The sequence below is a fragment of the Alosa alosa genome, chromosome 10 (genome assembly GCF_017589495.1).
Source record: "Alosa alosa isolate M-15738 ecotype Scorff River chromosome 10, AALO_Geno_1.1, whole genome shotgun sequence".
In the NCBI taxonomy this organism is placed as follows: domain Eukaryota; kingdom Metazoa; phylum Chordata; class Actinopteri; order Clupeiformes; family Clupeidae; genus Alosa; species Alosa alosa.
The window spans coordinates 33,834,450-33,846,949 of record NC_063198.1 but is presented as its reverse complement, the minus strand read 5'-3'; the positions used below and the strand labels follow the sequence as shown (position 1 = coordinate 33,846,949).

At 47.0% G+C, this 12,500-nt stretch overlaps 1 protein-coding gene across 1 annotated transcript in view; it reads left to right on the top strand.

Annotated features, from left to right (window-relative positions):
* foxj3 (forkhead box J3) overlaps nucleotides 1–12,018 on the top strand; it is a 63,547-nt gene extending 51,529 nt beyond the window's left edge. Inside the window, exons 8-13 of the mRNA XM_048255538.1 lie at nucleotides 1,178–1,361; nucleotides 3,691–4,140; nucleotides 7,018–7,122; nucleotides 7,878–8,069; nucleotides 8,999–9,106; nucleotides 9,994–12,018. Coding sequence (XP_048111495.1) covers nucleotides 1,178–1,361; nucleotides 3,691–4,140; nucleotides 7,018–7,122; nucleotides 7,878–8,069; nucleotides 8,999–9,106; nucleotides 9,994–10,106 — 1,152 coding nt within the window. The 3' untranslated portion in view covers nucleotides 10,107–12,018. The remainder of the gene's footprint in view (nucleotides 1–1,177; nucleotides 1,362–3,690; nucleotides 4,141–7,017; nucleotides 7,123–7,877; nucleotides 8,070–8,998; nucleotides 9,107–9,993) is intronic.
* Nucleotides 12,019–12,500: the final 482 nt, after the last annotated feature.

Genomic DNA, 12,500 nt, shown 5'->3' with positions numbered 1-12,500 from the left:
TCAACACAACAATTATGACAACACAGCCAGTTTTAATTATATTAATTTTATCTGCTCTCTACAGAGCTAAAAAAGTGTAAACACAACAGGCCTATAATAGGCATAGGCTACAGTTGTTTCCATAAAAGCTGCAAATAACAAAAGATCAAAAGTTGTTCCCTGACTGATAACGCAGGCCTACATTGTACTGCACAATGCAATAGGCTATTTTGGGGTAATAACAATATTGAAAACCTGCAGTTTTGTCACACAATGCAGTTTTTACCTGTAAGGGCTTGATGAGGCCTAGATGACAAGCAAATGTAGACTATGATGGCCAGACATGTTGCTATCAACAACAAAAAATAGTTTTTAAACAATTAGGCTACTTAAACAACGAATCCGGAGTCACTCATCAAGAGTGTGATAGACGCCACCGTCGCTTTGTATGCTCATTTTGCATGTTCCAGTTCAAGAAAACCTATACCCATTGAATGGGTTTCAGGAATCATAAAAAATGATGCCCTAACTGCTCATGAAGTCAGTATTATTATCCTCTTAATAAAAATCAGCGGTAGGTTGTCTCCTGAGGACTTCAGATCTGCTACTGTATATCGCTAAACGCCATTCATCAGTATTTAAATTAGCTAGGCTATAAAACAAAAATGACATTTTACCGTGGAGTCGAAGAGCTGTAAACAGTGTTGTAACTTAAATTCATGCGGTACAAAACCGCTTTGGAGCTCCAGTGAATTTTTGATTTCACAAGAATTCTCGGTTCATGCTGATGTGCCAACGGAATAGGCATCAGCACCAACCTCTGATCAAGGTAAACAAAATCTGGACTCAGTGTCCATCATGTTTGAAAGTTTGTGAAAAGGCGAGGAGGAACGTGTACTAATGCTAAGGGGCGAAAGTTGAGCAGAGCTCGCTATCTGAATGGTCTGAACACAGAAGAGCAAGTGGCTTTGATAAAATGGCCCATTATTTGACATAATACTGCATTACTTATTATTGTCTCAACTACATATCGCTTTTCAAAAAATATATCGGGTCTAGTCGTGAATAATCCATATATCAGCTTCCAGCCCCAAGAGAGCCAGGTGTGAGCCTGTGTGTCTAATCATCTCTCTCCCACCCAGGTGTGTGTGTGTGTGTGTGTGAGCGTGTGTGTCTAACCCTCTCTCTCTCCCCCCAGGTGTCCACCCATGCGGAGGCTGTGTCGCAGGTGTCCCAGCCGTTGCCTCTGCAGCAGGCGCCCCAGCCCCAGTACAGCATCCCAGAGAGAGACAAGCAGCTGCTCTTCTCCGACTTCGAAGATCTCAGTGCCTCCTTCCGTAGCCTGTACAAGTCTGTGTTTGAGCAGTCCTTCAGTCAGCAGGGTAAGTGTGTGTGTGTGTGTGTGTGTACTTCTGTGATGTGAGTGAGTTTGAGAGAATGTATGATGTGAATTTGTGTGAATGTTGCTGCTGAATATGTGTGTATGTGTGTGTGTGTAGCCGTTCTGATGATGGGGCTCCAGCCATTTACATTCTAATTCCCTTTGTTGCTAATCTGATTGACTGACTACAAAAACCACTCGACACACAGGTTATAAGCACTACACACACACACACACACACACACACACACACACACACATACGCTCTTCCATAAAGAGGCCTCCCTCCATAACCTACTTCTCTCCTCTAGAATCCAGTGCATCGAGTGTCAACATTTTCAGTGTTCCTCTACTTTAAGCTTTTGTGTGTGTGTGTGTGTGTGCGCGCGTGTGTGTTCCTCTACTTTAAGCTTTTGTGTGTGTGTGTGTGTGTGTGCGCCACAGGTGCGGTTATGCAGGTGTTCCTCTTACTTTAAGCTTTTGTGTGTGCGCAGGTTTTCGCCAGGTGTGTTCCCCCACTTTAAGCTTGTGTTGTGTGTGTGTGTGTGTGTGCTGCAGGTAAGTGCAGTGTGTGGTGTGCGCCGGTGTGTGTGTGTGTGTTCCTCTACTTTAAGCTTTTGTCCGTGTTTCATTAGTTTTCCACTCCACTCCTCTTTCCCTCTCACTACAATAGTGTGTGTGCAGGCCACAGGTAGGCTACAAGATGTGTGTGTGTGCTGCAGCACGCTATGGGAGGTGTGTGGCTACAGGTGTGTGTGCGCGGTGTAAGGCTACAGTGTGTGTGTGTGTGTGTTGGAGCCCTCCTCAGTAGGGAGTAGTCAGACAGTGAGCTAATTTGGCGGTGCTGCTAAAGCCTAACGAGGGTAACGAGGCTCATCAGTATGCGTGGGGGCGGCGGCCTGCTAATTGCTTTCTGTAGCTCCCCGTGTGGACACTGGGCTTTCTGCACGATAAGAGCGCACCTCTGCCCTGCGCCACACACATACACACTCACACACACTCACTCAGGTTGAGACAAGAGAGAGTGTGTGGGTGTGTGTGTGGGTGACTGAAAGGGCTAAAAGCACTGCAGTGGAGAGGTGGGCAGGGGCACACACTTCACTTCACAACCTCACACACACACACACACTCTCTCTCTCAAACACACACACACTCTCTCTCACACACACACACACACACACACACACTCTCTCTCACACACACACACACACACACACACTCTCTCTCAAACACACACACACACACTCTCTCTCTCAAACACACACACACACTCTCTCTCTCACACACACACACACACACACACACTCTCTCTCTCAAACACACACACACACTCTCTCTCAAACACACACACACTCTCTCTCTCTCAAACACACACACACACTCTCTCTCTCTCAAACACACACACACACACTCTCTCTCAAACACACACACACACACTCTTCCTGTCACTGTCCATTTATCTGTCTTATTCTGTTTTCTGTGTGTGTATATGTGTGTGTGTCTGAAGCTACTGCAGACAGTCGGATTTGCCTCTCCCTCATGCGCACACACACACACACACACACACACACACACACACACACACACACACACACACACACATACACACTGCCTCTCGACTAGAGGGATTCACACTTTGCTGTAGGTCATTGGGATGTCTTGAGGGTGAGATTTGATTGGCTGGTGATTAGTATCTGATTCCACACAGATTAGTCAGTGATTGGTGAGGAGTTTCTGATGAGTTACTAATGAGTTGATGATTGGTTGGGGATTAATTATTGATTTCTTATTGAGCGCCATCAGGAGCTTGATGTCTATCGCCCCCTAGTGGAAGAGCATTATAGTGGCTAGTATGGATGTTGGGTCTGTCTGACTAACTGTGTGTGTGTGTGTGTATATGTGTGTCTGTGGTGTCTGACCTTGTGTGTTTTTGTACTGCCCCACAGGTCTGTCACATGTGACGATATTTGTGTGTGTGTGTGAATTCCTCTGATCACACACCACTGTGGTGTGTATTGATTGGTATTCTTAACATGTAGAGTTAGTTATTAGATTACAGGATAGTGTGTGTGTGTGTGTGTGTGTGTGTGTAGCATGGACTGAAGTTGTTGGACTGAAGGTGAGTGTATCTGTGTAGTGTCCTCAGGGAGTTACTGCATGAGTGATTGTGTGTGTGTGTGTGTGTGTGTTTAAGGTGGTGTAATCCATAGCATTAGTTTATAGGTGCAGAATTAACCAGGTGCAGAACACTCTTGTTAGCAAATGAAATAACTGGGCTTTGTGTGTGTGTGTGTGTGTGTGCGTGCGTGCGTGTGTCTTTTCTCACGCAGGTTTGATGGGCATGCCCTCGGATTCGTCCACACAGCAGACACACACTTCGTGTTCCTACCAGCACTCCCCAAGCAGCAGCACACACTCCCACACACACACTCACGCCCACACACACTCACACACACACAGCGGCCAGAACAACACCACCAACTCCCACCCCAACTCCATCCCCACCAGCGGAAGCCAAATGCCCCTGTCCCACTCTCCCCATCCTGCCCATGGGTCCCCTCACACACACACACACCCGCAGCACCTGCCCCCCCACGCCCAGCACGGCGGGCACGCCACACACACACAGCACACACAGCACAGCCAGCACACACACACCCCGCACACACACGCACACACACACGCACACACTGCACTCTCGGCCCAACATGGGCAGCAGCACCAGCAGCAGCTGGTCCATCAGAGCCACGCCACGCAGCAGCAGATGCCCTGCAGCAACGGTGAGCGCGCACACACACACACACACACACACACACACACACACACACACACACACACACACACATGAACAAATACATACACACACACACACACACACATGAACAAATACATACACACACACACACACACACACACACACACACACACACGCACACACACACGAACAAATACACACACACATGAACAAATACATACACACACACACACACACACATATGAACAAATGCACACACACACACACACACACACACACACACACACACACACACACACACACACACACACACACATATATGAACAAATGCACACACACACACACACACATATATGAACAAATACACACACACAACCACACACATATGAACAAATACATACACACACACACACACACATATGAACAAATGCACACACACACACACACACACACACACACACACACACACATATATGAACAAATGCACACACACACACACACACACATATATGAACAAATACACACACACAACCACACATATGAACAAATACACACACACACACACATATATGAACAAATGCACACACACACATGAACAAATACACACACACAACCACACATATGAACAACACACACACACACACACACACACACACATATATATGAACAAATACACACACACACACACACACACACACACACACATGAACAAAGACACACACACACATGAACAAACACACACACACACACACACACACAACCACACATATGAACAAATACACACACACACACACACACACACACACACACATACATATGAATATATATAAAGTATCTATCTATTGATAGCAATAATTTTACGGTTAAAATGTATAATTTAATTTCTAAACTAGTTTCCGTTATCCATGTGGCCCTTCTTGGTTTAAAACAAAGACACCCTCCCCTCCCCCAATCAAATGCTAATGTAGTGGTTCAAGGGCTATCAGGTATACAGGACAAAGGATGTTGCCTTGATATGTATCCATGTGTCATGAAATGTAAATATATTCATGTCTGGTATCATTGTGATAGTCTCATTGCACAAGGATTGTAATGATTTGATTGTGAGAATGTTTGGAACATTCTATAAGGGATATTTCTGATATATAAGATATCTCTCGTCATGCTATTCAGATAGGTGTGAAGTGGGTGTGAGTAGGTGTGTCTGATGCCAACTGGAGAACCAATCATGTGGGCTTGTTTTGGCGCCATTTTCTTCTTTGTTTAAAGCATTTAAAAGTAACTAAACTGCAATATTTGTCAGATTTGGATTTAGACTTGGACTTAGACTAAGACTAGGAGGATGTAGAACGGAAGAGAGGAGAAGATGGCTACAGGCCAACCTAGGCCTTCCAGGCCTGGGCTAGGCCTACATAGACCATAGACCATTTTTTTGTACCCTCTCTGCTTGTAACAGAATAAACTTGATTCCTGAGTTTTTCCTGAAGTTTGCCAGTCTAAGATTAATATTAAGTAATTATTCACCACAATTACTTTCACTATCTATCTATGAACACATACTAACACACACCAGGATTCCCACGGGTCCTTAAAGTACTTGAAAGTTTGTGAATCTGGAAAAATTTTCAAGGCCCTCGGAAGTTTCCAGTGTTTGGAAATAGACATGAAGAGATACAGGTCCTTTGAATTTATTATTGCAAGAAGTTTTTTGGAAAAATGTTTTCCATACGATTCCCACCACTATGTGTCTCCTCTCTTTGGGCACCACGTTCGTATGCGTAGGCTGCCTGTTTTAGACTAGACTAGATTAGATTAGTTTAGATTAGTTTAGATTAGATTCAACTTTATTGTCATTTAGCAGATATATACTCTTTTGATCCCGTGAGGGGAATTTGGTATATATGTTGAGTATAAATATGTTGCAAAATATGCAGAAACTGTCACACTCACACTTCCACATCCAAAGGTGCGTGAAGACCAGATTGTGACCAGCTTTTGTGAACGTGAAACCGAATTCAGGAATCTATTCAGTGATTTGGAGCAGCTTCCAAATGCTACACCTCTGTGTGTGTGTGTGTGTGTGTGTGTGCGATGTCGTTGCCCATGCTACACCTCTCCAGCAGATCGGAGATCTGAGTATTACACATGCTCCTTGAGTGGAGGGTACTGGACCTGGAAAGTCCTTGAAAAGTCTTTGGATTTGAAGTTAACCAAGGTGTGGGAACCCCGACACACACACACACACACACACACACACACACACACACACACACACACACACACACACACGCAGCAGCAGATGCCATTCTGCAGTATATACACACACACACGCATACACACTAAAAATGCGCGGGTCGCTGCTATCTAGCCATTTTGACTCGACCCACCCACAACCCACAATATTAGCTTGGATATATTACGGGACAGCCCACGCAAATATACACATACATGCACACACACACTCTCACACACACACACACCATCAAAGCCACGCTGCCCAGCAGCATTGGTGAGCACACTCACACACACACACTTATAGATATACACGTATGCACACACATGCGCACACACACAAACAAGTCTAGAATGTCTAGAATTCTAGACTCTCGCACGCCGGTGGGGTGTGTGTGACTGTATCTGAAAGGACCGCTCTAGTTGAAGTGTGTGTGTGTGTGTGTGTGTGTGTGTGTGTGAGAACGAGATTGTGCTGCTGAGGATGGACACTGCCACCAGAACAAAGAGAGAACAAAGCTAGAGAGAGCAGAGAGTGGGGGAGAGTGCCCTCTGCTGGGCTTTCCCCTACACTACAACTCTCACTAAATCCCCCACTCCCACTCAAATCAGCACTGATCTCCTCTCAGAGCCCTCTCTAATGACCTGTGTGTGTGTGTGTGTGTGTTAGCTGGACTCCTCAGTGACTGGTACCCCAGTCTGGATGCTCTGAAGGAGAGCTGTCGCATCGCCAGCAGCTACAACTGGGCCGATGTGGACCTGTCACCCTTCCAAGGTGAGCTGCCCCACAGGAGAGCTTAGAGCCTCCCACAGCCCCCCAGCGTCCCACAGGACACAAACACAATGTGTGTTTGTGCACGCATGTTTGTATGCGTGTGTTTGCGTGCGTGTGTATGTGTTGTGTGTGTGTGTTTGTGTCTTTGCACATGTGTGCGTGTGTATATGTTGTGTTTGTGTGTCTTTGCATGTGTGTGTGTGTGTGTGTGTGTCTTTGCACATGTGTGTGTGTACAGTATATGTTGTGTTTGTGTGTCTTTGCACGTGTGTGTGTGGGTGTGTGTGTGAGGCCTGTGTGGCTGAGCTGCAGTGCAGTGTCATTTGAAGGAGCTCTTCAGTTAGCGAGTGGAGGCTTGAAGTTTAATTAGCGTCTCAGCTGTGGCGTAGCTCAGCGGGTCAGCCGGCGCGTCCAATTACAGCGTAGCGCTGCGTCTGCTGAGATATCACACCAAAGGTTACCGCCGTCATTAACTCCGCCCTCCGCTGCCACTCACCATTTACCTCCTCTCTGGAACAAGGAAGTGTGTAATCTCTGTGTTTAAAGTGTCTGTTGTTTTGGTCTGAGAAGTGTGTGTGTGTGTGTTTTGTGTGTGTGTGTGTGTTTGATTTTATAATTTTTGTCTGATAATTAAGATTCCTGTTTGATTAAGTGTAGCCATGTATTGTAGTGCTGACAATATTTTGTGTGTGTGTGTGCGTGTGCGTGGTGCGTGGTGCGGCGTGAAAGGTGTGTGTGTTAGTGTGTGCCAAGAGGTCTGAAGGAGAGCATGCGCCAAGCGGAGCTGAATAACTGGTCTCTGGAGCCGACCCAGATTGCTGACCTCTGCTCCTCCATCAACCAGTTCTTCACCCGCACCGGCGTCATCCCACCACAGGGGGCAGTGCCGCCAGCAGTCTGCCACGGAGCCATGCACCCCAACAAACCCAGCCAGCACATCAACACAGGTCATACACACACACACACGCACACAAACACACACACACACACACAGATGCAAACACACATACACACAGACACAGACAGATGCAAACACACACACACACACACACACACACACACACAGACACACTTCTTTTTTAATGGAGCCATGCCATATACTTTTCAATAATTGATAAATTAATAAATATTACATGCACATTTGGCTTCACTCTGATTGACCAACAGAGTTAGTATAATGAGTTAGTATAATGAGTTAGTATAATGAGTTAGTATAGTGAGTTAGTATAGTGAGTTAGTATAGTGAGTTAGTATAGTGAGTTAGTATAGTGAGTTAGTTAGTTAGTATAGTGAGTTAGTTAGTGTAGTGAGTATAGTGAGTTAGTTAGTTAGTATAGTGAGTTAGTATAGTGAGTTAGTATAGGGAGTTAGTTAGTATAGTGAGTTAGTTAGTTAGTATAGTGAGTTAGTTAGTATAGTGAGTTAGTTAGTTAGTTAGTTAGTATAGTGAGTTAGTGAGTTAGTATAGTGAGTTAGTTAGTTAGTATAGTGAGTTAGTTAGTATAGTGAGTTAGTTAGTATAGTGAGTTAGTATAGTGAGTTAGTTAGTTAGTATAGTGAGTTAGTTAGTTAGTTAGTATAGTGAGTTAGTTAGTATAGTGAGTTAGTATAGTGAGTTAGTTAGTATAGTGAGTTAGTTAGTATAGTGAGTTAGTATAATGTGGTGAAGCCTCATAGCACTTTCCTGCTTTTCTGCACCCAAACTGCATTTTGTTGTTTCTGTGCTTATACTCTGCACAATGACAACAAAGCTGAATGTGATCTAATCGTATCTAATCTACGCTAGAGATAATGAGAGTGTAGTATTAATGTGATGATGTTAATGTGTGTGTGTGTGTGTGTGTGTGTGTGTGTGTGTGTGTGTGTGCGTGTACAGGAAACATGTACATGGACAGCAGACAGACCATGTCCTCCATGATGGGGCCTCCCGGCTATCCCCACATGCCCCCCATGAGCAGCGCGGGGCCCACCATGACCCCCCACGGTGAGTGTGTGTGCAGGGCCCACCATGACCCCACGAGTGTGTGTGTGTGTGTGTGTGTGTGTGTGTGTGTGCAGGGCCCACCATGACCCCCCACGGAGAGTGTGTGTGTGTGTGCGTGCAGGGCCCACCATGACCCCCCACGGAGAGTGTGTGTGTGAGTGTGTGTGCGCAGGGCCCACCATGACCCACCACGCTGAGTGTGTGTGTGTGTGTGTGCTATCACTGCTCTCACACTGTTGTGACTGTATATTTGCTCTAGGATGGGATGGCATGTGTGTTGACCATCAACGTTTTCTCCTATCTCCCTCTCCTCCTCCCATCTTTTCCTCTCCTCCTCTTCTCTCCTCCTCTTCTCTCCTCCTCCTCCTCCTCCTCCTCTTCTCTCCTCCTCCTCTCCTCCTCCCCCTCTCTTCCCTCCTCTCCTCCTCCTCCTCCTCCTCCTCTCCTCTCTTCCTCCTCTCTCCTCCTCCTCTTCTCTCCTCCTTTCTTCCCCCTCTCCTCCCCCCTCTTCTCCTCCTCCTCTCCTCCTCCTCCTCTCTTCCTCCTCTCTCCTCCTCCTCTCCTCCTCTTCTCTTCTCTCCTCCTCCTCTTCTCTCCTCCTTTCTTCCCCTCTCATCCTCGTCTCCCTCCCCCTCCTCCCCCTCCTCCTCATCATCTCCTCCCTCCCTCCTCATCTCCTCCTCCTCCTCCTCCTCCTCCTCCTCCTCATCCCCACTCTCTCCCTCCTCCTCCTCATCCTCCTCTCCCTCCTCCTCCTCCTCATCCCTCTCCTCCTCCTCCTCCTCCTCCCTCTTCCTCCTTCTTCCTCCTCCCTCCTCCTCCTCCTCATCCTCCTCTCCCTCCCTCCTCCTCCTCCTCCTCTCTTCCTCCTCTCCTCTCCTCCTCAGGCCATCATCCCCAGATGAATCAGCAGCACATGATGCCTCCTGGAAACTTCCAGATGCGGCAGATGCCAGCCGACGACATCCAGGACGACTTTGACTGGGATTCCATCGTCTAAACTCTCCTCTTACTCTCACACACACACACACACACACACACACACACACACACACACACACACACACACACAGCCCAGCGGAGCAGCCCAGGAGAGATGACTGATCTGCTGCCAGAGTGGGAAGACAACACAGGATGGACAGACAGAATGATAGATGGATAGATGGATGAACTGAAGGGCTGGTTGGGACTTCTCCCCCCAAGAAAGAAAGAAAAAAGAAAAGGTGAAATGCACCAACGGAGAGAAAGAACAGGAACTAGTGACTTGACTATCCCGGGGTTTTTATGAGAAAACAGAACTGAAAAAAAAAAATGATGTTCCTTTGAAGACAATCACATTTACTAGCGGTTTGTATAAGTGATGACTATGTCCTCCGTGGTCCGTCCTACAGCCTCCGCCCCCCAAACACCCGCCTCTTGTGTGCAGCTGTGCCTCCCAACCCCCCCGCCCGCCTGGTGCTTCTTTCTCTCTCTCTCTCTGTCTGTCTCACACACACACACTCCGCATCGTCCCTCTTCCTGTCTCTTATCTCTCTCCCCACACACACACACACACTCCACATCGTCCCTCTTCCTGTCTCTTATCTCTCTCCCCACACACACACACACACTCCGCATCGTCCCTCTTCCTGTCTCTGCCTCCGCAGCCTCTCCCTCTGACTCACTCTCACACACCCTCAGCCAGGTGACATCTCCACAAACACACACACATTCAAATACACTCATACATGCACACATACACACTCATTCACTCTCTCTGTCTCATAAGGTCTGTCTGATGTCAATCAGGATTGCCATGGGCATGTATAATTAGACATTATGGGTTGGTGTGTGTGTGTGGGTGAGTGTGAGCGGCACCAAGGTCTGCAATGGTAATCTGGATGTAGCCAAACTCTTCTCCCCTTTGCCCCTACTGGGGGTATCCCCCTGCCCTCTGTCCCTCCTGGGGGTATTCCCCTGCCCTCTGCCCCTCCTGTGGGGTATCCCCCTGCCCTCTGCCCCTCCTGTGGGGTATCCCCCTGCCCAATGCCCCCCCCTGCCCTCTGCCCCTCCAACCTGACCCAAACCTTTCCAGATCAAGACTGGCCTGTAAAGCATCTGTAATCCAGCCAATCAATCATCATGATCAGTATTTGTGCCGTTCGCAATCAGTTCTGCCCTGCAGACATGTAGTGTGTGTGAGTGAGAGAGGGAGAGAGTGTGATATTATGCATGTAATGTTTGTACACCATACTGGAGTAATGATCGGAGTTGTCCCGTGATGAGCACAAAGCAATTTCACAGGGTTCCAAGGTGTGTGTGTGTGTGTGTGTGTGTGTGTGTGTGTGTGTGTGTGTGTGTGTGTGTGTGTGTGTTTGTGTGTTTGTGTTTCATATAGTATGATTTGGGCAGGTTTGTGCTAATGGGCCAGAGACAATCAGAAGGTCTTTGTTGTGTTTGGGTTACTATGGTGATCTGGACAGTCAGACTCTAATCATGCACATCTCAAACTGGCAGGGTCAAACACACACACACACACACTCCTGATCTGTTGTGTCACAGTCATCCTGGTGGGCAGTGCACTGTGGTTTCCTGACAATGTGCCCAGAACTAATCATGATACCCATCTAAGAGTTCCCTTGTGCTGATGACGTGTTAATGTGTGTGTGAGACTGAGAGAGTGTGTGTGTGTGTGCAGGTTTTCAGAGACGTTAGTGCCAAAGTGTAGAGCAGGGGTGTCAAACAAGGTCTGGGGGCCAGATCAGCCCGCCAGCAGGTTTAATACGCACCCCCAGATCAGCAGGTTTAATACGCACCCCCAGATCAGCAGGTTTAATACGCACCCCCAGATCAGCCCGCCAGCAGGTTTAATACGCACCCCCAGATCAGCCCGCCAGCAGGTTTCCTGATGGTTTGTGTAGGAAGGGAAATTAGAAAGAAAAGATATTCGCGTCCAGTTGTCTTCAACAATTTGTAATTAGCAATTTCTGTGATAAATTGATTAAACCAAACAAACTACAAAAGCTACAAACTACAAAGCATCCTCAGGAAGGAAGAGGCCAAAACCTGACATTGAAGTGTTCGCAGGGCAGGATAGACAGCAGTAGATGATCTGTAAGCTACTAGTTTGCAGCAGGCTTCAAAATTCCAGAATTGAATTGAAACTGGCTCTTAAATTCCAATTCAATTCTTGAATTTCACTTGCATTTCAATAGAGGTAGCAAACAGGAAGCAGAATTGTGCACAACCCTGGTTTGTGGGTGAGTAGAGGATCATCAAACACAACTCTGATGCCCATGCAGAAAAATGATCATGAAAATGACAATGACCACAACCCCCCACGAGGTCTCATTCCAACAAATCCGGCCCGCTGCCTAGTAGGAGCTGACACCCCTGATGTAGAGTGTTGAAATCA